The 25,696-nt window shown below is 47.7% G+C and overlaps 13 protein-coding genes across 13 annotated transcripts; 6 read left to right on the top strand and 7 right to left on the bottom strand.

The window, feature by feature from the left end:
• Nucleotides 1-8: 8 nt before the first annotated feature.
• PHATRDRAFT_47276 (predicted protein) lies at nt 9-1,333 on the top strand (the record flags this gene model as incomplete). The annotated part of the gene is made up of 1 exon (XM_002181634.1): nt 9-1,333. The coding sequence occupies exon 1, from the start codon at nt 92-94 to the stop codon at nt 1,331-1,333; it is 1,242 nt and encodes a 413-aa protein (XP_002181670.1). The 5' UTR covers nt 9-91.
• A 135-nt stretch (nt 1,334-1,468) lies between these two features.
• Nucleotides 1,469-1,960, bottom strand: PHATRDRAFT_37443 (predicted protein; the record flags this gene model as incomplete). Its single annotated transcript, XM_002181459.1, has 3 exons — nt 1,469-1,688; nt 1,766-1,862; nt 1,939-1,960. 3 exons carry the CDS (start codon nt 1,958-1,960, stop codon nt 1,469-1,471), a joined length of 339 nt encoding a protein of 112 aa, XP_002181495.1.
• A 306-nt stretch (nt 1,961-2,266) lies between these two features.
• On the bottom strand, nt 2,267-6,009 carry PHATRDRAFT_47275 (predicted protein; the record flags this gene model as incomplete). Its single annotated transcript, XM_002181458.1, has 4 exons — nt 2,267-3,193; nt 3,275-3,563; nt 3,640-4,692; nt 4,781-6,009. The coding sequence occupies 4 exons, from the start codon at nt 6,007-6,009 to the stop codon at nt 2,597-2,599; spliced, it is 3,168 nt and encodes a 1,055-aa protein (XP_002181494.1). The 3' UTR covers nt 2,267-2,596.
• A 554-nt stretch (nt 6,010-6,563) lies between these two features.
• On the bottom strand, nt 6,564-7,298 carry PHATRDRAFT_37441 (predicted protein; the record flags this gene model as incomplete). Its single annotated transcript, XM_002181457.1, has 1 exon — nt 6,564-7,298. One exon carries the CDS (start codon nt 7,296-7,298, stop codon nt 6,564-6,566), a length of 735 nt encoding a protein of 244 aa, XP_002181493.1.
• Nucleotides 7,299-7,773: 475 nt separating this feature from the next.
• Nucleotides 7,774-8,898, top strand: PHATRDRAFT_37440 (predicted protein; the record flags this gene model as incomplete). The annotated part of the gene is made up of 3 exons (XM_002181633.1): nt 7,774-7,840; nt 8,017-8,641; nt 8,775-8,898. 3 exons carry the CDS (start codon nt 7,774-7,776, stop codon nt 8,896-8,898), a joined length of 816 nt encoding a protein of 271 aa, XP_002181669.1.
• Nucleotides 8,899-9,265: 367 nt separating this feature from the next.
• Nucleotides 9,266-10,053, bottom strand: AP4sigma (predicted protein). Its single transcript, XM_002181456.1, has 2 exons — nt 9,900-10,053; nt 9,266-9,791 (listed from the first exon to the last, which is right to left on the bottom strand). The coding sequence occupies exons 1-2, from the start codon at nt 9,920-9,922 to the stop codon at nt 9,341-9,343; spliced, it is 474 nt and encodes a 157-aa protein (XP_002181492.1). The 5' UTR covers nt 9,923-10,053; the 3' UTR covers nt 9,266-9,340.
• Nucleotides 10,054-10,397: 344 nt separating this feature from the next.
• Nucleotides 10,398-12,899, bottom strand: APC2 (predicted protein; the record flags this gene model as incomplete). The annotated part of the gene is made up of 2 exons (XM_002181455.1): nt 12,600-12,899; nt 10,398-12,494 (listed from the first exon to the last, which is right to left on the bottom strand). Exons 1-2 carry the CDS (start codon nt 12,804-12,806, stop codon nt 10,398-10,400), a joined length of 2,304 nt encoding a protein of 767 aa, XP_002181491.1. The 5' UTR covers nt 12,807-12,899.
• Nucleotides 12,900-13,263: 364 nt separating this feature from the next.
• Nucleotides 13,264-15,056, top strand: PHATRDRAFT_21485 (predicted protein; the record flags this gene model as incomplete). Its single annotated transcript, XM_002181632.1, has 5 exons — nt 13,264-13,786; nt 13,881-14,025; nt 14,170-14,255; nt 14,319-14,495; nt 14,529-15,056. Exons 1-5 carry the CDS (start codon nt 13,430-13,432, stop codon nt 15,054-15,056), a joined length of 1,293 nt encoding a protein of 430 aa, XP_002181668.1. The 5' UTR covers nt 13,264-13,429.
• Nucleotides 15,057-15,744: 688 nt separating this feature from the next.
• On the top strand, nt 15,745-17,137 carry PHATRDRAFT_37436 (predicted protein; the record flags this gene model as incomplete). The annotated part of the gene is made up of 2 exons (XM_002181631.1): nt 15,745-16,796; nt 16,894-17,137. The coding sequence occupies 2 exons, from the start codon at nt 15,745-15,747 to the stop codon at nt 17,135-17,137; spliced, it is 1,296 nt and encodes a 431-aa protein (XP_002181667.1).
• A 506-nt stretch (nt 17,138-17,643) lies between these two features.
• On the top strand, nt 17,644-18,740 carry PHATRDRAFT_47271 (predicted protein; the record flags this gene model as incomplete). The annotated part of the gene is made up of 1 exon (XM_002181630.1): nt 17,644-18,740. The coding sequence occupies exon 1, from the start codon at nt 17,748-17,750 to the stop codon at nt 18,738-18,740; it is 993 nt and encodes a 330-aa protein (XP_002181666.1). The 5' UTR covers nt 17,644-17,747.
• Nucleotides 18,741-19,117: 377 nt separating this feature from the next.
• On the top strand, nt 19,118-22,463 carry PHATRDRAFT_47270 (predicted protein). Its single transcript, XM_002181629.1, has 5 exons — nt 19,118-20,553; nt 20,620-21,204; nt 21,281-21,590; nt 21,674-22,182; nt 22,327-22,463. The coding sequence occupies exons 1-4, from the start codon at nt 19,154-19,156 to the stop codon at nt 22,070-22,072; spliced, it is 2,694 nt and encodes an 897-aa protein (XP_002181665.1). The 5' UTR covers nt 19,118-19,153; the 3' UTR covers nt 22,073-22,182; nt 22,327-22,463.
• A 1,849-nt stretch (nt 22,464-24,312) lies between these two features.
• PHATRDRAFT_47268 (predicted protein) lies at nt 24,313-24,998 on the bottom strand. The gene has a single exon (XM_002181454.1). It carries the CDS (start codon nt 24,904-24,906, stop codon nt 24,433-24,435), a length of 474 nt encoding a protein of 157 aa, XP_002181490.1. The 5' UTR covers nt 24,907-24,998; the 3' UTR covers nt 24,313-24,432.
• A 475-nt stretch (nt 24,999-25,473) lies between these two features.
• On the bottom strand, nt 25,474-25,692 carry PHATRDRAFT_52200 (predicted protein; the record flags this gene model as incomplete). The annotated part of the gene is made up of 1 exon (XM_002181453.1): nt 25,474-25,692. A coding segment is annotated over one exon (219 nt), but the record flags the coding sequence as incomplete, so codon positions are not given.
• Between the last annotated feature and the right edge of the window lie 4 nt (nt 25,693-25,696).

The following is a 25,696-nucleotide window of genomic DNA, read 5'->3' as shown; positions in this document are numbered from 1 at the left end:
TTTAGCTGGTATTTGACATCATCAGAATGGTTCATTGATTATAAGAAAAAGTTCATTTCCTTCCTTCTGTGAAGAAGGTAAGGACCTCAATATGATAAAGGAAGGGAATGTAACGTCCACCAAGCTCAAGGGTCACCAAGGGCCAGTATTGTGCTTGGCGCACAGTGGCACAAATACAAGCGGCGTCTCCACGGCGTCGCAATCGTCCGCTGCTGCTTCATTGCTTTCCGGATCGGAAGACAGTACATCTCGGGTGTGGGATTTACGGAGTAATTGCGTTCGCGCTTCGCTCTGCATCAAGGCTCCTGGCGCAGTCCTGTCCGTTTCCTTTGGCCCGCGATGGACCGACCCCTCGGACAGCATTGCGCGTGATGGTCCATCGCAAGTTCGTCGAGACTACTCTGTTTTCTTGTCGGTAGGAAATTCCGTTCTCGGATATGACTTGAGGTACGCCTCGTCCCCTGTCATAGTGGAACCCTCTGTTGATCTTTCCAACGTTCTGGAATCGGCAGACGAAATCAATCAGATTGCCTTTTCGCCACCCCGCCGTCAGCGTTCGCTACACCTAGCAGCAGCGGACGATGCGGGTTGTGTTCGTGTAACGGACGCCTTTGCACTATCTAGCACTAGCTCAAAAAACCATCGAATTTTGCATCATGGAATATCGGAGACGAACATGGCAATGGTTACTAGTGTTAACTTTCGACCACACTGCAAACATCTCGAATTGGCGTCGGGTGGAACGGACTGCACAGTCAAGCTATGGGATGTCATGAAACCCAAGCACCCAATATCGTCTCATCTAATCGCCAACTCTGATGCAGGTGCCAATCAAGTATGCAATCCACCCATGGTACATACGATGGCATGGAGCCCAAGTGGCCGTTTGTTGGTCGCTGGTTTGGGTGACGGAAGCTGTTGTATTTTCGGCGTCGAGAACCGATCGCTAATACCCGTTTCCCGCTTGGTTGACGCGCATAGTGGGTCGATTGCTTCGGTTTTATTTCCCGCTTGGAGACAGGATCAAGCACATGTGGCGGCGAACGATCGCCTTATGGTCACCACGGGGAACGACGGTGAGATTGCTTTTTGGGACCTTGGCGACATGTTGTGTGCCGAGGGTGCTCTGAACCCTTTGGATATCTTGAATCTAGGAGAATCGACGCTGGAAAATCTCTGTTTGTCGGATCAACCAAAGGTTTTGTCTGCCATTCCCCATGGTCGAAAACCCAACTGGATGGTAACAAGTTTACACGATCCAATATTTCCAACTACTGTGTTCATTGCCGATACCTCCAACGAGATCACAGCTTACCAAATGCCTACCAGATGATTTCACCTCGCCACTAGCTGATGGATATTAAATCTTTCAAAAAACTGTTTAGCATCTACAAATGACGATACTATCGTGTCTGTTTTGTAAATTCACCCCTTTTGCTTGTCCATAGACGTCTGACTACCATACATGTCACAACACAGCAGTACCAATACCGTCTCCACCCGAAACCTGTAGATCAGGCTCGAAGCGTTCTTCTTTAATTACTCGCTTCTTAGCCTTCACACTAGTTTTGCGCGCCGGTGAGGTCGCCGCTGACCCCCCACCCAAGCGCATCTGGCGTTTGCGATCCGTCACCTTTTTGTGCAAACGTTCCGCTTCGTCGTGCGGAAGTACTCCGTAGCTTACGCACCTGTTTCCGAAGAGAGAAGAAAGTAGAATTGTCAAATCATGTATTCGTTCACTCCAAAAATCTGAAAATTTACGTACCACTCTTGTGCCATAATCGAATCTGGTCGTTGTCGCAGCAAAGTTTCGTAAAACACACGATCACCAAAGCCGGGGGTTGGCGTGGGAAATTTTTGTCCTGTCCAAAATGTGTGCAACAGTGAGAAGTCGTTGGTAACGGAAGGGACTGAAAGTGCGCCAACAGGGTTGCTTACCAGGCTTGAGATTGTCTGTCATGATCGGATAAAGGTAAATGCTGCTGTATAGTGGTCAAATGGAAAGCGGAATCGTTGTCTACAAAACTAGCGAAACAGGCTTGCCTTGTTGCCCGTTGAAATAAACGATGTATATTTTTCTTTGCTTTCTCCAAAAGCTTGATGATGGTGATCGTGGGACAGAACTCATCTCTTTGATCCGAGCCATTGCGCCATCGATGTAATCGAACGAATCCGGAAAAGGACATTTTACATCAACTGTAAACATTGCGCAAGTAACACTAACGGAAAAGCCTTTCGTAGGGTTTGTTTATATCATAAGGTTGAGGTTCGGTTTTCCAAAATGGCTCCTCTAACAGTAAGGCAAACAATACTACTAGCCAGAGAGGGATTTACAAGTAGGTGTTTCGTTACAAGGTAAGTTCCGCAATCAGGGAATGGTCGGAAGGGAGACGGTTCTTTGCTCACAGTTGTTGATAACTGTAAACTAATCGATGGTGTCCGTACAATCTGTTTTACATTACAGATAGTATCACTTTGTTCTCGGAGACACAGAACCGATATACAGTAGCATGAGCCTGTGCGTTTTGGGGGTCAAGGAATGGTTCAACTGGAAAGAAGCAGTTGTGACAGATTAGGGAATCTTGACCGTTTTCAATTAGGCAAGACGGCCCATTAATTGGTCTGCCTTAATTTGGATGTCGGCAGAATTGCACAGATTCTTCACATTCAAAATGCGCCGGGTGTCCTTCATCTTAAAAGCTTCGTCCAATGCATTGCTCCAAAGCTGACCATAGCAGAGCATGTCGTACCGCTCCTCGAGATCAGAAATTCTTTCAGTATACCGAAGAATCTCGCTGCTATTTTGGTTTCCATCAATAACGGCTCGTGCAAACGGTTTGTATCCAATTGGTGGTTTCGCCCGGGAATCTGCAAGAATACGTAAATTACTCCATTGCTCACTGGCCGCAAAAGCAATTACTTTGATATGCCACAAACGCTTCTCAGCAACTCGAAATTTCTTCGCCACCTTGTCCGCATCTGCCAGTAGACGGTGCTGTTCTCGTATGTTACTTGCAGCAAACTTTACAATAGACGAAATTGTCGCCGTCACCGACGAGCTTTCCGGGGCAACGTCGACAGAGCCATACTTATTACGTAAAACTTCTTGATCCTTTCTCAAATCCAAATAATCATCTGTGCACGATTTTTGGAAAGCAGTTTCTTTGCTTATACCAAAAATGCGGGAAGCTTCCTGTAACGAGAAAACTATGAGGGAATTTGTTGACTTTCAAGCTATTGCTTACCATCGACACCGTACAAAGTTCATACTTACTGCTAACATTCCTTGCTTCTCTCGAACATCAACCTCGACGAGCGCCTTTTGCGCCATTTCCCGACCAGCCCAGGAGAACTTTTGCCCTCTGAGCAAAAGGTTGAGTACCCTTTGTATATCTGATGTACTACGTAGATAGCGCCGGAGCGTATGAAATGCCTCAAGTGTAAATTTACCGACAACGGTGGACAAGAATGCTGATTGAGCCTGCGAGAGATCTGTCGGCGACGCAGCTATCATACAGTTTCTTTCGAAATCCATGAGAGTGGAAAAAATGAAGTCCGCATCCCTTCAGAATAAACGGGATGTGAGTTGTGAGAGCATCAGAAAGCGAAGAAAATAATTAGGCATAAGTTAGCTCGTACCTGGCGGTGGTAGCAACTGCAATAGCGTCAGCGTAAGAGCCACCCGCAATGAGAGCTGGTACTTTATCGGCAACACTGGACTCCAACATGAGCAAGAGATTTGCAACGCCTGGCTTGTTGACTTTGTTGGCGGCAAGAGCCACTGTCGCGTAGGCTCCTCGAAACATACTCGCTGAAGCCCCGGGCGATACAGCCGATGAAACCACCTCTTTTGTAATTATCATAATGGCGCCCTGGGCGATCTCTGAATCTGATAAGTGCTCATCAGCCTGTGCCTTTTGCTCCACAAACGAAGACGCCTTGGACGCTCGCGCAAATAGCTGAATTGATTTGGGTAAAGCTAGGTAATCACAGATTGAAGTGGCCAGCTCCGGGCGATTCATTGCTACCAAGCGAGCAACGACACCAATTGCCCCGATGCTCTGCCACTGTGGAAATGTCATCACAACGCCAACCAGCGGATGTCGGAGTGCGTTCAAGACACGAAGCTTACGGGAGCTTTCCACAAAACGACGTGTGACTCTCGATGGCAAACTGTAAGGATCCTGGTTTTCGCAGTCTTCTCCGTCTTGTTCTGCTTCCGAAATTGTAGTCGATCCCCCAACAATCATACGTTCTTCGTTGACCTGTTTCTTATCTGAAATATGCATACCGAAAGATGCCGCTCTCAGCAAACGTTTTTGTGTAAAAATATCAAACTCATTCGTGGCAGCCTCAAAACAGCTGGTAATTGCCGCATTTAAAGTCCCTTGTTCGACCATGCCTTGTACCATCTCGTCACTATTCAGGACTGTGACCGTGGACTTGGAATAGAACGCATCTGCGGCGTCTAATAAAATCGCGGCTGGTTCAATCGATCCCATCCGTAGGATCAATGCCGTCGCCGGGGGGACACGCTGCAGCATCTCGACACGGCTCTCAGTCACAACACGGCAGCCATCTGCTTCCGGAACGAGGTATACTTGATCAGAGGTATCGTTGTATGGGAAGCGTAGCCAGTCTCCGTAAGGGCCCACCATCAGCACCCCCAAGTTTTTAAAGTGCAACACAACACTTTTAAGGAAGCGCAAGAGCAATTCAGTCAGTGTAAAAAATGTAAATTCTTATTCCAACAATGAGCGAGAGCACAAATGTACCATACCTATCTTCTCCACACCATTGCATATCCAAAGGTGGCTGGGAACTCGAAGAGGAGGTTTCGCGACTGTGTGAAGCGTCGAAGTCTAATACCATAACATCAAAGTCCGTAGACACTACTGTCAACACCCCGGAGGTCGTGAAACAGGCCAAAAATCTACCATTCGGTGCGAACGCCATGTGTGTTAACGGCGCTACCATACGGGCTCGGCAATCTAGGTCTGTCATAGAGCCGTCGCGAGCTTCCACCACCACCACGGAATGGCATATAGTGGAAATAAACACTTCAGGATGCCCATGGCTTGTGCAATGCCGAGGTAGAACGGCCAAGGTCAAGTAGGAAAGCCCGTGTGCTCGACTAAATTCGGCCGTTTCGAGCGGCGTGACGAGAGCAAAAATACCGTCGGCAGAAGAGGTTACGTCGGTGTGTTGGTTGGTGTCGAATGTTACCTTACGAGCAGAGAGCGGTGCCGAGGCTGAGTAGGACAAATTATCGTGTTCATCCAAGAGCTCTACTAAAGCGCAGGATTGGTTTTGTGCCAACACGGCGACACCTCCAGCAAAGACGACCGCTTGGGTAACTGAAATTGCCTTCCCTTGTGATGGTTGCTGGAGAATAAAGAAGGGCGCTAAAATTGGTTCGCCTCGAAGATTGTACGTCAGACACAGGGAATCCTGTAAGACAACAACCAACTGCGCGCGGGAAGTAAAACCAATGGTCGTGATTAGTGAGGGCGAGTAGTTGGCATGCGATTGGGGAGGGAACGGAATCCGTGTCAAGACTTTGCCAGCATTCGTCCAGATCGTAATTTGAGTCTTTGCAAAGGTAGGCGTAGACATGACCGGTGTCGTAATCGATGCCAAAGGTCCTCCGTAGGGACAGCCAGAAACTTTCGTCGTCGTGGTTTTGCGGAGCAAGGTCATACGTTCACTCCGAGGCCAGGAAGGATTCAAAGCCGAAGAAGGGTAGCGTTCCAAACCATACGCAAACCAGTCCTCGTCCTCGGGGTCTAACTCCCAAAGCACGTTCGAGTAAATGGGAATTTGTCGATAAGGAAGGTCTTTCAGATACTTCCAAGTTGATTCGACTGCTGCATATTCATCTTCGTCGAGATCGTTTGTGGAGACAACGTCCGAGGAGCTGGCCAACGCGTCGTCCGCGTCAAAAGGGTTCGGCGGCCCAACAGTCGGTCCATTGTCTCCTTGAAACGAGTCATCGAACGGATTGGACATATCAATGACAGCGAGACTCGCAAGGTTGAGCACGAGACTGACTAGATACTGGCCGGTCTAACAAGTATAAAGAGTGCTCTATGCTGAGATCTTCTCAACAAATCGACAATTCCCTACATCCAGGAATTTGCATCTCTTTTGTTTGCGCGTATCAAATGCGAGGTTGGGCTTGGAGTCGTGTGGAATTTTTTTCGGTCACGGTTGGAGTTGCGTTATTCCCGGTTTAGCCCCTCCCCTCTCTGGCATTAGCCTTCTACTAATGTAAAACATGGAAAACAAGTTTGTCTGATATTAGTAATGAACGAAGAAGGTACGCAAATGCTGGTACCAACGTAGTGGGGAAGTTCAATCTTCTCTACTGTAAAGTATAAATCAGAAGCCTGCAGTCAGATAACAAGCTGGCAACATCATGTAGCTCCGCCATGGGCCTCTTTGAGCGGGTTTTCACCGATCGGACGACCCGATTCTTGATCGACGGCTACTGCTTATCCATGAAAAATGAAGTCTTGGGCGATTTGGGTCGACTGCTGCATCCTGTTTCCTCAGTTCTATGTTCAAATTACTCGGGAGTGAGCGTTCGGGGCGCCAAAGTCGCTGTATTTTAATTTGTGTAAATCCCCGCCACAAATTGGAAACGTTTCGAGAATCCATTCTCCAACTACGTCCAAGACATCCTTTTCTCGACGTTGAAAGAAGTGGTCGGCCCCCTTTAAAACGGCTCCGGTAGAGACTTGTGTGGGAAATTTGCTCGCAATGGTATCCGTAAACGCCTTTTCGGACGTGAAATTGTCCTTGTCCCCTAGCAAGAAAAGTCGCGGCAAGTCGGGTGAGGCTGCTGCTTGCTCCATATGATATTTAGCATGAAAGCAGAGCAACCAGTGTTGGACGCCAAAGGGTGGTGCGATGCACACCAGGGCGACGCAGATTGAGTGCAGTTGGGATGTCGCACTTGCTGCAATCAGAGCTCCGTAGGAATACCCAATCAATAATAGATTCGTTGGCTTGGTCTCCTCGTCGATGGAAAATTTGCCGTCAAGCATATTTTGCGCTACTGTTAGTAATTGATCCACTTGCGCATGACCTCGGCCGATACTGCCATCGAAATCGAAGCGAGCAGTGGTGATTCCAAGTCGCTGGAAATATAAGGCCGCAGCGCAGACAACGTTATTGTGCATGTTACCACCGAGCAAACCCCATGGGTGTGTAATAATTACAGCTAGCTGGCTTTGCTGATCCGACACTCGGATTTTGAGGTTTTTGAGCTCGAAATCACGTTCCGGTGGTGGCATTTTATTTTTTGATCTTCGATTCAGCTTCTATTTCACGTTGCTTTCCCAGCGCAGCGTTTTAACTGACTGTGAAGGATTTCAATAGAAAACTTTTTCGGGTCGGTCGGTACCGATAGTTGCGCACATACCTAATCGGCAAAGTAGTCGACCGCCATTCTCACTAGCGCCCGCATTCAGTCTTCGCGGAATTCACGATTTGAGGTCGTTCTTTTACACAATCGTTTGTCACAGTTCGTTGTGATGAGACACTGAAATGAATAAATGAAATATCTCTCAAACCGCACTTACAGGTTACTATTAAATGGGCAATAAATGTGAAGGAAGCTGCGGCGAAAGAGGGATATGGCAGTAATCAACAAAACGTTGCAATACCTCTCTCTTTGGCCTGTCCTAATATGCTCTTTTCCAACGGTTGATTGTAAATTGAGAAACAGGCTCCCGCAAGATTTCTTATGTTAGAGTAGTTTATCCTTACATGGTTAATAAAGCCAAGGAATGGTATCCAAAGATTGGAGGAACCTACAGGCTGATGGATGACGTACGTACCGTCAGTGAAAACTTATATTTACGACCAGTGTCACAAATGCTAGAGAGCTCTAGCTAGAGTAGACACACAATTCTTATGTGACTTTATTAGTACCCTCGTGTCAAAACTCATCCGCGTTTTTGTGGACCAAATACTTTTGTTGCTGCTGCCTATATTACTTTTCCTCAACAGCGAGAGGTCTTGCTATAGCCATGAGGCCCGTTTTGAAGAAGCGAAAATTCAAGGAGGTCATCGATTTGTGTTCCGAGGACGAGAGCGTTGAGACCGGAAAGCGCTCGGCATGTTCGACCGTAAAGTCGGGGGTGCGCCCAACTGTTCCAATCGACGACGGTGACTTGATCGAGATGTCTTACAAAAAGGATAGAATAAATCACAGACCGCTTGTCTATATCGATACAGAAGGGGGGGATGACAGTATCGTGTCAGAAGACTGCTACTATCCGTTGATGGAATGGAATAAGGGGGCGGCACGGACCTGCGCCGGCGGCGATGAAACCATCAAACGACCCAGCTTTTATCTCCTTCATATCCAACAACGCGACAAATGGAGCTGTGGCTTTCGCAATTTACAAATGTTGCTAGTTACTTTGGTTCCCTCTCTACCACCCGAGCATATTTATTTTGATAATGGCAGCTTGAATGGACAAGCTTTTCGGGTGCCTTCTTTGCAACAGCTCCAAGCTTCTTTGGAACGGTCGTGGCGTGCCGGATATGATCCCGATGGTGCACAGCACTACCAGAATCGTATTTTGGGTAAAAACTCGAAAATTGGAGCAGTCGAAGTTTCGACAACCTTGTAAGTTTGCTGATCGAGTGGCCGAGGCTACGACTACAATTGATGCTGACCAAGAGATTTTCACCAATTTATAAAATCAACAGATCATTCATGAGTATTGACTCGGTCGTGGTACAATTTATAACTTGCCCAGAGTCTCGGGGCAAGTTGGGGCCTTTTTGCTCTACGTACTTTGGAAAGGAAGCGGACTGCTGTCCCTTTTGCCGGACCGTCGCGATCCCATCGTGTTTAACTATTGCCAAGCAGGTTGTCAATAGCATGTGTCGCATCGTTCCTTCTGCTAGACGCAGCAAACGTTGTGGCTGCCCCGTCATTCCCCTGTATCTGCAGTGGGAGGGGCATTCGGTCACCATTATTGGTGTTGAAGAATCGAAAATTGGATTGCCACTAAATTTACTCGTCTTGGACCCACTCCAACGCTCGGCAACTACTCGCGGAGCAATTTTACGGCAGCGGCTTACTCCACTTAGACTTGCGCTACAACCATTGAGCCGCAAAGACTGTCAAGTAGTGTTGGCCTCACCTAGAGATCTTTCTCCGCTGGATAGCGAGCAACGGAAGCATGCACTGGCGTTCACCGTGGAGCAACAAGCAGTCCGACGAGCTCTAGAAATCCGTACAAGATAGATACGCTCTTTGTTTCATTAAGTTCTGTTTTTAAAGATTGAATTGCGCGTAAACTGCCATACGTTTCCTCCACTATCGGAACATGCTATCCGCTTTTTGACTTTCCCGCTCCATCAAAGCAATTGGTCGCAGAATGTTTGCGCGATTCGTCTCTGCAATGTAGCCATTCTGCACCATTTCGTCCACCAAAAAATGTACTTCCTCCAGTTGATACATAATGTCCAGTTCACAGATACTACCAGCCCACTTGTCCATGGTCTCAACCAGCGTATGGATGAACTCAAGCATGCCGAGTTCATTTTCGTTATTTTCCGTTCCAGCCAAGTCCGGTTTCGTACCGACAATGAAAAAAAGGCTAGCATAGCGACGGTAAATGACCTTGTAACCGCGATACTCTAAAAACGAACATTGGAGTTCTGACCGGCTCAAACATTTGCGAATGATTTCAGACTCGAGCGCTACTCGTTCTTCCATACTGATCCATTCGTAGTATGAAGAATAGCGAGTTTGACCTTGTTTATTTCTATAAGCATTTGTTGGAAAGACAACGATGAGAAATATTGAAATTAAAAGGCGCACGGGAGAAGTGTCATGACTGCTGCTCCGATGTGCACAGCTGATGTTAACTTACACCATCAAGATGAACGAAATCATGGTTTTGCGATCCCTTCCTCCAAGCAGAACAACAATGTTGCGCAAGCCGATCGAATTGGGGATTAAGTTAGTTGTTGACTGCGAGTATCTAGGACTTCGCTGCTCCAAAAAGGCAGGATTGACAGTAAATGTTACGAACTGACATTGATCAACTCTTTGCGTTAGGTCGCGCTCCTTCACGAGGCGAGTCTTGTCGTGTGGGAGTTTGCTCGTGTTTTCGCCTCGGATTTGCAATCTCCAGCATCATGGAATAAAGGAAATATTATGACAATGTTGGATCGAATGAGAATTGCACGACTGAGGATACCTACTGGCAAATACCGTCCCCGTCAAGAATCTAACTATAAATTTGAGCAGAAATGAAAGTTAGCATCTTGTAGCAATCAGCTGTCTCGCCTAGAAAAAGTACTCTTGGACGTGGGATGCAAAATTTATTCTACAGACTGAAACTGCGAAGATCCGGATCTATGGTGTTTTACTTTTTAAATAACTTGTACATTCCATCGGGGCCGCACTCTAAACGTTCTTGTCGACACAGATTTTGCAAAAAGGCACTCAGTTGTTGGGGTGTCTTGTCGTATCTTACGTCGGAGCCTGTGACAAAGGTTTTTAAATTGTTGTGGATTGTTTTCAATGGCAACTGTCCAAGATTGGTAAGCATACCAACCACGTAGGAAAGGAAAACGTCCATTTCTTGATCCTGCTGGGCCGAGATGGACACTGTATGGTCGTGAAGGTCATCATCCTCTGAGGCCAAATGTTGGGGAGACCCGTGCGCGTCATTTTCTTCGTGACTAGCCAAAGTTGCTAAATTGTACACCGTCACTCCTGCAGGCGTGATGTGCACAGTTATTACCCGATGGTTTATCCAATAAATCATCCGCTTTTTTATGGCGTGTGACGCCACACCAGTTTCGTTGGAGAGATCCTCGGCAGTCCATTCCGTCCGGTCTTCGAAATGCGAAATCAAGGTAGCCAGCAACGGGGAACAAGAAAACTCTTTGGTCATGATGACGGGTTCACCATTGGGACCGTCTTCAATCACATCGAGCTCCAACTGCACGGTCCCAAGTTGATGCATCCAAACTAGTTTGCGCGGGTTCTTAAGGTTGGCATACATGGTACTAAAATCGTCCAGTTTCACCTGTATCCGTGGATGGTGTACAAGGCTATCGCTATGCAGTGTCGGCCAGAAAATATGAGAAATAATGGCGGCGTCTACCGTCGATGACGTCGTACCCCGAGATTTCAACGACCCCTGAATATTGGTGTTGGCGCGTTTGCTATCATCCATATCTTTGATCATGACTTCACAGTTACGCATACTCGATTCACCGAACCGTAACTTAAGCAACTCCAAAGTGTGCACTTCCTTATCGGTATTGTAATCGACGCTGGCGAGGAGTTTATCCGCTAACATCAAGCGATATTCATTCACAAAGAGGTCCTTACTTCCATAGATACTCACAAGCATGGCAAGAATATCACCATCCGCATTGTTGTTCGTCGACAAAGTTTCCAAAAAGGTGCCTTTGGGTTGATGAATTGAAGGTCGTGGCTGCCAATCCATCGTGGGTGGTTCTTCTTCGTCATCCGAATCCACCGTTACATGCTCTAATGGCTTGGCATCTTGACGACGTAATTCTTCGTACAATTCTCCTCCTTGATCGGCATCCGTCAGACTGGTGGTTATACAACGGACAGTGTCGAGTCGTGTCTGAAGATACAGCCGGACGGGCTCGGCAACGACTTGCAAGAGTCGATCGGACGGGTCCATAACACGCATAACCTTGATTGTGGCAATATATACGTCTATGATTTGGGAAGTCGTAGCGCCTGCGTGACAAACCCGACGGACCAAAGCACTCCTCAGGGCGTTTCGGAGTCGTTCGTATGGTAATTGCAGTGTGGGGAATTCATGGGAGCCGCAATTCGATTGCTGAAGAACGTACCGGAGTTCCAAGACTGCCTCGTGCGAATCGGGATAATCTGCCACGAGTTCAAAGATTTCCTCGTTCCGAACCTCACAATAGGTATCCGCGAGCCAATGTTGCAAACGCTGAGACCAGCGTTCCATTTCTTGCTCCTCTTCGGGGTCAGTCAACGATGAAATGATCAGGGCTGACTGCAACCAGGGCAGAATAGTCTGATCCTTCCAGCAACGCAAGGTTTCGAACCGTCCGGACGCTTCGTAGTCTCCCGTAATTACATCGCGGACGTACTGTTTCATTTTCCGGCGCAATGCGAGTTTCAGTTCCTCCGTCCAGAATATACGGCGAGGCACTCTCAGCCATCCCAGAACACGCAAGCTGTTAAACAAAAGAGCGTCGTTGAGATATTTTTCGTCACCGTTCACGCTCTCCTCTTCCCCTTCCATTTCCTCGCCCAATCGAGTGCGACAACAGTAATCCAGAGACGCTTGCAAGTAGCATGAAAACTGCCGATTCAATATCTGTTGAGGTACAGTGACTCGGACGGCTGCCGTCAAAGCCATGATTCTCGATTCTTGAGGTGTACTGCCAAAGGCATACGTCCACTCGGAAGAGTTCTCCGGAATAGCACCCAGTGAATCCTGTCCATTTCCGACAGACGAGCATAAAAATCGAAAACTGCGGTGAGTTAAGCTTTTTTTGGCGTGTGTGGTTTCGTACACATGTAACTCTGTATTTCAACGTACCCAACGTTGGACGTGTGCCGCCAACGCGGCGACCCGTTCCGGAAGGGTACACCAATCACCACCATCCGCGGCGAATTCGACCGCTGCCACCGTCGTGGGTCGAGTGCGAACTGCGTGAGCCGCGTCCGCAGACCCAAACCCGTGCCGAAATTCGTCCCTCCATAAAGCCTCTGGCGCACGGTCGGCTGAAGATGTAACCGTCGCCATTGTAGTTAGAATGGAACGCTGGTGCACAGTGTGTATCTATCTATCAATTTGGTACAATGAGAGAATCACTCTGCCTCACCAGAATGGATGTGATCCTTTATTCACAGTCGCAAGTAACAGTAAAAGGGATTGATTCGAAATAGAGGTAAGGTTATTGCCGCATTGTCCGCAAGGGGTTCCGTTCATTTTTCTGGATCGTCTGTGCCGGGGGGGGGTCAGGGTTACTAGCTAGAGAGGGAGCTTGCGACCGTGCCACGCTTTGTTGTAGCTGTGGTAAAAGGGGTAGGGTTTATGCAGTTCCGGGTTGTTGACAGTAGGTCAACTCATTTCTGCGTAGCTTTACAGGGTGCCTGTCCCACGGCCGTACCGTTTCGGTTTGCGGCTAGGAAGGCTTCCAGTCAATCTCGAGTACCGGTAGTAGTAGCACTACGCTCACCGCCTTTGTACCACTTGGTCGTGAGCACGACGTCTCCTTTGCTGTTTAAAGACTAATTGCAAAGCGCTTCTGGGCGAATCTGCATCTTCTCCGATTACCTCTGCCAACCCTTTGTGACATTGCAGCAAGCCACCGCTTGTACCATTCAAAAAAGCCTTTCCTGTCGAATTTCCCGTAGTCTAGAATCATGTCAACTGGAGAATCCGCGAGTCGAGCGACTTGGGATTTGACCTCCCAGATTTCGCCCTTTCTGGATCGACACATGATTTTCCCCCTCCTCGAGTACCTCGATACGCTCATTAAGGACCAGGACGGCAAACACTTGGTGGATTACAATCCCCAAGATGTGGCGGCGGCTCGACTCGAAATTCTGCGTCCGACGCACATGGTCGACTACGCCATTGATGTGCACCAAACGCTTCATCCTGGTCAGCCCGTACCGGACGAAATGGAAGCTCAAAAGAAGACCGTGTACGAAGAATTGGAAGCCCTACGCGCAGCGTGTGGCGCCTTTGATAAACTTTGCCAAGACGAAACGGAACGTGTACGTTGGTTGGTTGGATTAGTTGAGTAGTTGATTGCGAGACCTTTGGTGGATGTGACTCACATAGAATATCCTTTGAATGTTGTCTTTGCAGAGCAAACTCATGGCTACCGGGCAATGGAACTTTGGAAGTTTGAACCAATCACACCAAATTACCCCCGAAATGGTGGAAGCCTATCGTAAATTGGCGCGTTTCCAGTTTGAGTGTGGAGATTACCAATCGGCTCGAGCCATGCTGAGTTACTACATTGCACTTTTCGCCAAGGCTCCACTTACGGCGGTGGATGAAGCTGACGATGACATGATTACGGCTGGTGCGGTACAGCAACAAGCGTCACAAAACGACAAGGATCTCGGCAACGCCAACATGTACTATTTAACAGCCGTCGACGAAAGCATGTTGCAAGTTCTGTGGGGACGTTTGGCTTGCGAAGTGTTGGTGGAAGATTGGGACGGCGCCAATGTTGCGGTAGACGCGGTCAAAACAGCAATGGAATCGCTCGTTACGTCTCGCACTCTCAACGCCTTGCAGGCCCTCCAACAACGCACCTGGCTACTCCATTGGTCACTCTTTGTCTACTGGAACGGGAATCGCTTGGAAAACTTGGTCGACTTGTGTTTCCAAGAAAAGTACAAGCAGGCTATTACGACCAACGCTCCACATCTGTTGCGCTACTTGACCGCCGCCGTGCTCTTGTGCAAACGCCGAGTGGTGAACGTCACCAATAAGAAAGAAGCGCAGGCCGTATCGCCGCGTCGGGTGCTGCGTAGTCTCATCTATGTGATGCAGGACTGTGACTACGTGGATCCGATTGTGGATTTTGTGGACTGCTTGTGCGTCAAATTCGATTTCGACAAGGCCCAAACCAAACTGGCGGAATGCGAGCGCGTGCTGGGGACGGACTTTTTCTTGTGCCAGCAGACGGACCTTTTTATGGAAGAAGCCCGGGTCTTTGTATTCGAGAACTATTGTCGTATCCACAACAAAATTGATCTCCAGACGCTGGGTGATAAGTTGGCCATGGATCAAATCCAGGCCGAACGCTGGATTGTTGATTTGATCCGTAATGCCGATTTAGACGCCAAGATCGATTCTGAGGAAGGGTGTGTCGTGATGGGTGGCAATCCTCAGAGTATTTACGAACAAGTGATGGACCGAACAAGGGATTTGAATGTCCGATCTGCAACCTTGGCGCAAAACTTGAACAACTTGATGAACCAAACAAGGAAGGAACGGACCAAGAAGGAACGATCGAGCATGGAGGAATAGATGATAGGAACTATAGTAAAGATACAGCAATATTGCTGCAGTCTTGCACGACTAGAGTTCGTTTCTTCTGCGCTATCGAAAGGTAGGTGGGTATAGGCCGCATGTTCCACAATTAGGCGGTCTTACTGCAACCTTAGAAATGAAGGCAGGTCCATCTTTCTGTATGTCTAACTGTGAAAACGAATCCGGGCGGCAACTAAAAATATGCCATCTTTTGATATTGAGGGCAACAAGTAAAAGTAACGCGTGGCGAGCCGAATCTGGTTACAACAACCCCATTGTTCGCTGCTCTTCACTCCGATGGTCAATAGTGCCGATCCGACGAGATCATTTACTCGGCAGTTGGATTTGCGAGAAAGTTTGAGACGTGGCCGATACGTCTCACTCAAAATTCTGGGTCGTAGTTCCGTGCGAGCTCTTTACTCCATATACGTATCGTTAAAATTTATCTTCCGGGAAAAAAGACTTTCACGAGCTCAATTGGATGTTCTTGTCCCGTAATTTAAATATGATCAACGAACAAAACCTCTCGGGTATGAGCAAAACCTCTTGCCCAGCAAAGAATCTACAACTTCCGACACCGACACAAGAGGAAGTATCAACAGCTCCACAGGCACACAACACAAGGCGAACGAGGTATCGGATCCGGGGGAAACTGGCAAGAACGTGAAGTTTTCCTCACAGCAGGATGTGTCGGTGGATAACACTTCTTTCGGCTGATTCAGTATCTTTATCGGATATTATTCTGGCTCCCTCAAATTCTCTCGTGCAGCTAAGTAAGGACGCTTCTTTTCATCCCGGTTACTCCGATACGAACAACCATGTTATGAACGGCGACGGCTTCGGGGTGGGATGGTACCACACCAACGTCGCAACATGTCCTTACGAAGAAAGTGTACACCCATTTCACACGAAGGGCTTCCACGGATCCGACGAACATAAGGGCTCCAGCCAAACTTTAGCAGCGGTCTTTAAAGATACTCAACCAGCCTGGAATAATGCAAATTTGCGGGAGATTTGCATGGCAACCCGAAGCGACTGCATCATTGCTCACGTTCGTGCTGCTTCCAAGAACACCGGAGTCAGTCAGGCTAATTGCCACCCCTTTAAAGCAGGAAGACTATTGTTTTGCCATAATGGACGGATCGATAATTTTTCGCTCATCCGGAGAGCCATGATGGCACACTTATCCGACGAAGCCTACGTCGCTGTTCGTGGTACGACCGATTCCGAATGTATCTTTGCCATGATTCTGACCTACCTTGCTAGAGACGATAGTGGTGAGCCCTCGCCCTTTGTCCAAACGACTACATTTGGACACAGTCGTATTGCTGCGGCCATTAAGAAGACTTTGCGCACGATCGAAATTATGCTGCACGAGCACGGTCTCACGGAGGGCTACTGCACCTTCAATTTCTCATGTACAGATGGAGAGTCGGTTGTTGTCACGCGCTTTTGCGACAAGTCACCCGATATTCCACCACCTTCCCTGTATTTTGCTTACGGCAATGCCCAGAGATTGTATAGTGAACTCACAAGCGAAGACCCTGTTTCGTTTGTTAGTCAGCAGAGTTCATCGGACGACAGTTCGTTGGACAAGGCCGATTCCGACAACGGTAGTGATACTGATTCGGAGACGACCTATAACGAAAAACCAGTTCTTTTAGACAAACTCGAAAGCAGGCCGGGCCGTCTCTTTCCCGATGTCGATGCCCAGACGGCCTGCTTTATTGTGGCCAGGTAAGTGTCTTACTGTTAGTTGTAGACACCTCCCTACTTCCTTGTTCTCGATCTGAGTTTTTGGCTCACAAGCTTGCGAATGACCTGCAATTTTTAGCAATCCTTTGACTCGGACGCACACATGGCATCCAATGCCGCGTAACTCGATCATGTGGTGCACGCGTGGATCCCCTCCTGAGCTTCGTTTGTTGCGTTTGCGCTCTCGCACGGCCTCAATGCTACGCACGCATCTGCCCACGAAAGGCGACTTGGGATTTTCGATTGTGTCGACGCCTCCGACGCTCAAGGATCTAGAGTTCATGAACCTGACGGAATCTGATATTGTGGGCCAGGCTGCCTAGATACGTAGAATATAGGAGTGAACACCACAATTGGAGAGTTGTTACATGGGCAACTCATTTGCCAATTCTGAGCAATGTAGACGGATCAACGTAGAGTCCGTGATCTTCGTTGTCTGGTAATTTTGAATCAATGAAGCTGCTTTTCTTCTACTTCTTTCCCTTGTAGCAAGCTAGAAACACCAATAGCTAGAGAGCCTTAAATGATAGCTTCGTAGTGCCTACGCGTCGTTATTTGTTAGGGCCTGAGGCTTGCAGTGGGCAACAACACAACTTTCTGTGGACCAATTTTCTGCTGACACTACTGTAACATAAATGTAAATTATGTTGCTGTGAATATGGAAATCACTCGACATGGACAGTCAACTGCAAAGTAGCACTGATCATAACCACGATTGGAGACTTTGTAAGACTCACTGTCAATACGGTGCTCGTCTTACCTGGAAGGCTCTTTCCGTCACTTGTCAAGAATTTTTGAGGATGAGCTTCTGTCAATCATCGTCCCTGTCCTGTTTCAAACAGGTCACGCAATCAAAGAGGATCTTGAGCTATTCGCTTACACTTCATTAAGGCTCTTGTGTGCCGATATTCGAGGAGAATTGTTGTGTCTTCAATGTCTTCTCAGGAGACAAAGAAAGTTTCGTCCGATGTTGCGCCGTTGCTGCCTCATCAATCGGACCCGTCGTTGCTCGAGGCCTTTCGGTACATCAACTCAGTCCCGGGAAAGGATGTACGTGGTAAGCTGATCGATTGCTTTCAGCTTTGGCTTAAAGTGGAATCAACAGAGATTTTGGACTCCATCAAAGATATTGTTGGGGATCTACACAACGCAAGTCTCCTCATTGATGACATTGAAGACAACAGCAAATTGCGGCGCGGTAACCCGGTCGCGCACAGCATTTTCGGCATACCACAGGTTATCAATTGCTCTAATTACGTGTACTTTCTGGCTCTTGAGAAGGTCCATGCTTTGAACTCACCGACAGCCATGCAAGTGTTCGTTGGGGAGCTTCTGAATCTGCATCGAGGCCAGGGTCACGATATTGCTTGGCGCGATTCAATACGCTGTCCCACAGAAGGTGAATACTTGACCATGGTACAAGACAAAACGGGCGGCCTTTTTCGGCTCGCCGTAGGCCTTATGCAGTGTTTTGCAACGACTCATCGCGATACAGATTTTTCCAATCTAGTCAACAATCTAGCAATGTACTTTCAAATCCGTGACGATTTTATCAACCTGGCCGACGAAGAATACATGAAATCCAAGTCCTTTTGTGAGGACCTGACCGAAGGCAAGTTTAGCTTTCCTATCATCCACGCTATTCGGAGCGACGAATCGGATACAAGAATTCTTTCCATCTTGAAACAACGGCCTGACGATGTCGACGTGAAGCGATACGCACAAGTTTTGTTGAAAGACTCCGGAAGCTTGGACTATACTCGAGAAAAGTGCAGTGCTTTGAAACGGGATGTCGTTGCCGAAATTGGAAATCTAGGGGGAAATCCTCCTTTGCTGAAGGTACTAGACATGTTGGACGTGCAACTGGAAAAGATGTCGATTGATGCACCAGGCGAACGGCGCTCGGTAGAGATTGACGAAGCATAATCGACAGACCTTTGAGTCGAAGGCAAGCAATTTCTAATGTGAAGTAGTCCAACCATCTTCGGGTAGCTTTGTTAGAGAGAAGGTTAGGTTATCCACAGAGTCTAGCTGGATAGTACGTTCAAAATGATTATTTTTTCCTCTTGTCGCCTTCGGATTGGTTGAGAATAATCCGCCGACGCCAAAGAGGCCAATCCGACTGTGAATCATATTTTCTCGTTTGCATGCTACATTTAACTTACTGTTATTACATTATTGTTCACCGTATATACAGTCGCCAACGTACATTACTAACAGTAGCAGCAACAAAAAACTCCCGCCCGTATTCTAATTCACAGTGACGTGCCATTCGTACCATACGGTTCTCGTGCTTGAATAAACACATAGATGCAAGGCAGAAAAGTACCGTGACGACCATGGCAACTCCGGACCAAATATTGGCAGCTTCTCGCTACCGAGCGGGAGGTGGTGCTCTTTTTACGAGTTCCAAGTGCCCGCCGGGTCCAGGCCTTGAAAATAGTTGCCAACTTCCTTTCGGGTTCATCTACACTCCACTTTCTCCTCCCGATAATATTCAAGTCGTGCCTATCCACGACGAAAATCTGCCGCCTGTAATCTGCTTAACGTGCCTTTCGTACTTAAACTTGTACTGTGATGTGGATGAAACAACAGGCGTTTGGACGTGTGCTCTTTGTGGATGCAAGAATGCTGCGCCGCCGGAAAGCTTTCACAACGGAACGCTTTCCCCAATATTGATATCTCCCATTGTAGAGTTTCGGCAGCCCATTGCGGAGGCGCATGATCGTGTGAATACCATTTCGGTGGTGGTTGTGATGGATGCCAATCTTCCACGAGCTGAGGCGCAGGCGGTAGGATCGGCGTTGCAAGCTATCCTTCCCGAAATGGCCGACGCGAAAACACGAATCAACCTTGGATTTATTGTTTTTTCTAAACATGTGTCAATTTACCAACTTAACTCAACCGGTGTTGCTTCCGCTGACATATTTTCAACCCATGAAGGACTCACCGAGAAGCACTTGGAATCAAGACAATACCTCACCGAAATCGGACAGGATGGCAGCCTAGAATGCATGTGGCGATGCCTGTCCGCTGTGTACGGAGTTGTGTTGGATAATGAGGAGGGAAGCGAAATAAACGTTTCCAAGGGAAAGCAACTATCTCGATTGGAACAACTAAAACAACGCAAGGAGACACGAATGCGTAAAGAGCTTGAGAGAGACGACGACGATCCAGATGTTGTAGTCAAGTCGCCTTGGGTGTTGGCGAAGGAAAACAGTGCATCCAGGCACCCTTTGCGGTGTACAGGAGAAGCTATACAGTGTGCCATTGATCTCGTCGCCTCGCCTTCCAATGTCGATTTGATCGAGTCGAGAATTTTGGTCTTTACTAACGGATGTCCCAACTATGGGGATGGCAGTGTCGTTTACGACGATAGAGACATGACAACGACAGCACGAGCCCGTCCAACAGCAGATGTGGTTGATCCTCTCAAGCTGTCCGGGGCGGTGGAGTATTTTAGCATTATCGCAAAGGCAGCCGTGGAAGGGGGTATTGCCATTGATGTATGTTGCTCTGGTGCGTCTGAGCTTTGCCTTCCAGTGTTCCAGGCGTTAGTCGAACCAAGCTCGGGCTATGTTTTGCCTCACGAAACCTTTGCGGGACCGCATCTGAAACACAATATGAACCACTTTCTGAAAGAAACAAATATGACAATGGCAGCGTGTAGCGAAAGTCAGGCGGAAAAGTCGAAAAGCCTAGCGCCTTCTGGCTGTACAATCGATATCCGTATGCCAAGGTAAGTTGCCGGCCAGTGAGTGTTCGATCTCCTTTTGAGCGGTAGTATCTAAATGAAATTGAACAGCTTTGTGAATCCCACACACCTGGTTGGTCCGGGTGAGATTCTTGATGACTTCAAAGGTTTGTTGCTGAATGAGCGTTCTGCTTTCGCCGCCGGATGTAAGCTAGCCGCTCGTATCGGAATGAGAACAAATCATTTACCCCAGAAAGATTTTGTTGACGACGCAGTGACCCGACTATCAATGGGAAGAAAAGATCCGTTGTCAACTTTTTCCGTTATGCTTGAGATCAACAATTTCTTCCAGAAAGACGCCTTTGCTTTCGTTCAGTGCATTGCTCGTTTCGTCGACCGCAGAGGACAAATTCTGATAACGAGAGTGTTTTCACATCGAATTTCTATTGCAAACGACGTCGGTGAGTTCTTGGATTCTATTGATGAGGAGGTGGTGCCCGTGGTCCTTGGAAAAGAAGCTGTCTATAGGTCAATGTATGGAAGAGAAATTGACGCCAGAAACGAAGACGAAACAGAAGTTGCAACCTCTGATGAACTCGACGATCTTGCGTATGATGCACAAAAAGATCTTGACGCGACAATTCATCGCATATCCGTTGCTTTTCGCTTGCTTGGACTGGAACAAGGAAATCGTGGGTAAGTGGACATTTGTGTAAATTTGCATTGAGTCGGCAACTACTCTTACATGTTGCTACTTGCGACGATCCTCCAGATTGGATCTTACCGAGGAAGGGGGAATTCGCACAGTAGGGTCTTCGATTGATTTCGCGTTTCCCCCCGAGCTTTCGGACGCACTGCGTCGTCTATACCACCTGCGACGTGGTCCTCTGCTGAGCCCCGGCCCGATGCGATCGGATGACGATCGGGCGCAGATCCGATCTCTTTTCCTTCGCTTACCCTTGGAGGATTGTCTGTGCATGTGTGCGCCCTCTTTGTGGCGCACGGAGGTTACTCCAGAGTGCAAGTCTGACTCTGTAGAGTGGATCGCTGTTCCACCCGAATCTCTAGCTTTATGGGACAAAGTGGGTAACGTTGAGATGGAGTGCGTATTTACAATGATGTGGCATGAGAACTAACACTCATGCTTGTCGGTCTCTTCGTATAGACGGCTATTGTGGCAGACTGCTATCATAGTCTTTTCATTTGGTTTGGGAGGGGGGTACCAGAGTCTTTCTTTGATTCGATTCGGCAGCAGGCGAGGACATATTTATTGGATCGTTCTGTTATACGCTTTCCGATGGCAGAGATATACACTGTTTCCGAGGGCGAATCCATGGATCGTAGATTCACTGCTCTTCTAGCTCCCTCGTACGGGGATCCTGTCGACCATCAAGTAGCAAATTTTCCGGCGCTTGGTCAGTTGTCACCACAAGAGCTCGAAAGTCTTCGTTGTAAATTCAGATTTTACGACCCTACTTCAGACCCAAGTTTCCGAACGTGGTTCTGGGACGTTGCGAGCGCAACTAGCTCAAGTAAAGAGTTCGGTCTGTCGCTCTGCGAGTAAGGAACTTACTTAAGCCTATTCACTTCCACACGTGAGGGTCCGATAAGAAGATCTCTTTTTGGTCTAGCAACATTTTCCTCGCAAGTCGGCTCCCGTAGCTAATGATGGCTGTAAGTGGTACGGAGCTTGAAGTTGCCGTGTACCTGAAAAGCATTTTACCTACTGTGTGAGATGGAAGTCTCGCACACGTAAATGGGTAGAACTAAAGCTTCATACGCACAACTCAAATCCTTGTCCATTCATTCCAAGCATAGTTATCTTTCCGCTCGTAATGTATGAGAGACCTTGCAGATTTGGAGGTGCTTCGGCAAAAGCTATTGCTGGACAGAAGCAACCGTTTTCTGAGGAGGTCAAAATATCGGATGGCGCGGCATCGTCCGAGATCATATCCAAAGCATCCGAAACTGATTCAAGACTTGCGGAACCCATTCGGAGACGAAGACTCAGTCTTAGGTAGGATGACCAGACCTTGTATAGGTCTATTTTACTGGGACAGGCAAAGTCGGACCGAATACACTGTGTTAGGTGTCCACCGGAACGCATATCATCCTGTTCAATAGGAGCATCGAATCGAAATAAAAAGTGATAAGCATTCGACACTTGAAGGTATTCCATGATTCTGGAAAACGCCGCAGCTGAATCTGTCGCCACTCTGATAGCGCTGAGAAAGCGCACACTGTCTCTTCCCGATCCGTAGGGAATCATGTTCTCACCATCGCCTGAAGCGTCAACGTAGTCTTCGTCGCTATCAGGTGTATCGAGACATCCACTAACTGTAAGCTGGACTCCCAATCTCTGCTTTACCGCATTTTTATCGGTGGGCAGATTCCCGTCCGTACAGGATGTCTCAGATGCATCGATCAATTCTTCTCTGATTCCGAGATCTCTCCGGACAATGACACAGGCACTACGTATTGACTGAAACTGATCTGTGGATTTGTCTTGACTAACAATTGCGATAATCGTCTTCGTCTCGGGATGAAGACATTGAGTATAGCAGTGCAGAAATCCGCATGAGTTAAAACGCGGGAAACATATTGGAAACCAAAGTTCGCTGACATAAAGAGAAGGCTGGCGATTCAAAAACCGTAAAAATATTTGCAAGTCGGATCCCCGCATCTGGTGTGGTCGAAAAGCGGGTTGTATTATCGTCAACAAGCTATCATTAACAACGATCAGGGCAAAGACAATGTTATCACATAGGGAACCAACTCTCCTAAGAGTCACGGATGCTAGATACCTCGCGGTCGGGGAGATGGGGAATATACTCGATACACCTCCAGTCAAGAAAACCGCTGGATCGCCGTCAAGTCCAGAATCGTTCAAAATTGAGTTTATAGCAGCTTCTTCCGACGAGACCAGGACGCTGAGGTCGTAGCTTGCATTTTGTTGAAGCATGTTTTGTATTTGATCGGTCAGGGATAGCAAAATTTGAGAATAAACATATTCGAGCCGGACTTTCAAGTAGACCTCGGTTGCCGTTGCATTCCTCGTTTTGCAATCAACTTTGCAAATGGCCACAAGTGTGATCAGTCCAGCCGTCATAAACACGAGTTGGAGACTGCCAGATCGTAAAGCCCGCAAGTCTCCTAAATTGCAACTATTGAGGCTCGATGCTCTCAACGCCTGTAAAATCCCGCACACTCGAGTGGTTTGTTCTCCTTCATCGTACCGCACGAAAATTGGCTTACCACTGTCCGACATGACCAAAACGTTGACGTCTTCGTTTTCGATACGCCGATTTTTTTGGCCATTGGTAGACATGGCACACAATCAGTGTAAAACCGCCTGCATTTCTTATCAGGTGCTTAACTGCTTTCTGTTTCTCTGTATTCACAGTCAGTAAGGACCTTTTAAGGCCATCCTTATTCTATGCACTTGTACGGATGATGAGACGCCTTCACCACGAACACTTTTGGGAGCGATTACAGTCAAGGCGAAATTGAATCGAACCCTGTCCCGCATTTTGCTGGAGGGGTTACTTTCTGCTAGTCCGTCGTCGGCGCACACGGTCTCACATGTACCAAAAATGCTGCCTACTCCGATGAGCGGTAATTTTTCCGTTACGCACAAAGAACACAATGATGCTGCCTTTCTCCCGTTCTTCAGTCTGCGCATCAGGGTAATCGCCGATAATGCATAACAATATCGTGAGACTGAAAGCGTCGCTCTTCCTTGACAGTTACGATAGTCTCTACTGCTACGGACCTGGTCATGAAATCGTTTGAAAATTTATAAATGCATCGGTCAACATGTTTAAAAGTAAATGCATCGGTCAAGTTGACGTAACACCTAAAAGCCTGCTTTTGGTACCTCCAGCTGAAGTAACTTTTTGTCCGGTGTGCTATCGAAGCGTCCACCTACTCTCGTTCTTCTTTCGGCAGAACTTTCACGGGCTTCGCCTTCCGAGCGCGGGCATCGGTCTCACCTTCCTCCAGTCCCTTCTTAAATTCGTCGGGAACTCGACTTAGCTCTTCTTTGTACTCATTTGCCAAGGTAGCGGAAGACTTAGCAAGTTTACCGAGTGTCTGTGGTCCCAGGACAAAAGCAACTGCGACTAAAATAATACCGATCTCGGGCAGACCGAGCCCAAAAATACCCATCGTTTGTATAGACGCAACTGATCTTCGCTGTCTCTGTACTGAGATGGGCAGCAATTTTGCTTGCTTTTTGATTGCTGAGCTTCCAGGCACTTCATTTTTGTTTTGAGGATACGTCGTGATATCAGCATTTATCGGGTACGCTTGATTTGGCAGCCGCGATAAAAAAGCAGCAGAATTGAGAACCAGAAGCAAGCAAAGCACGAAAAGGAAGCTTGCGTGGATCGTCCTCATCTTTTTAGCTGTCAAGAATTGATCCTTGTATTATGCTTTGTGTTTTGTGTTAACAGAAAGTTGGGCCAAGGAAACAGAGAAGTCTCTCAAAGTGAACCAATTAATGTAAATTACCGTCGACAACGCTCGGTGTCAATCCGGGATCTGATCTCTCGTCTCGGTTGAAAGACTTGAAGCCTAAATGTAAATGTCTCAAATGATAGCAAACGACGAGGTTGTCCCCTTTATGTCCCACGATTTCAAGGTTGACAGATCGCTCCACCGCCGTAGACGGCAAAAAAAAGCGCGGACTCTGACGGTGAACTCCACTAACTGTAAATGATAAACAATTTCAGCTTTTCCCCCCATTTTGCTGAAAACCCTGGTGCCACGACCAATCGTCCTTTTGAGAATCCCGGTAACTCTGAAAACACGGAGCTGAAGCTTCTACTCCCATTTGGCTTGTTTCGAAAATTATAAGCCTTAGCCTCGAATCAACTCAGTTTGAATTAATAATTAATGCGCTTCTTGCTATCGTCTATCGCAAACTCGATCCTGCGAGAAGGTGGACTCCTATTTGTCTTTTTTCTCTTCGTCTTCCTTCACAGAAATTTCGTCTTTTAGGCTTTTTGCTTTCGTTTCACCTTCCTGTAGGCCTTTTTGAAATTCCGCGGGCACCTCTTTGAGTTCCCCGGCAATCTTTCCAGCATCCTTTCCAAGTTCTGCCAACTTCTGAGGTCCAAGCAAAAAGGCAGCCGCGATAGCTATCACAGCAAGTTCCGGGACACCAAGTCCGAACAAACCCATAGTT

The sequence above is a fragment of the Phaeodactylum tricornutum genome, chromosome 13, assembly GCF_000150955.2.
Source record: "Phaeodactylum tricornutum CCAP 1055/1 chromosome 13, whole genome shotgun sequence".
Classification (NCBI taxonomy): domain Eukaryota; phylum Bacillariophyta; class Bacillariophyceae; order Surirellales; family Neidiaceae; genus Phaeodactylum; species Phaeodactylum tricornutum.
This window is presented reverse-complemented; position numbering and strand designations above follow the sequence as displayed.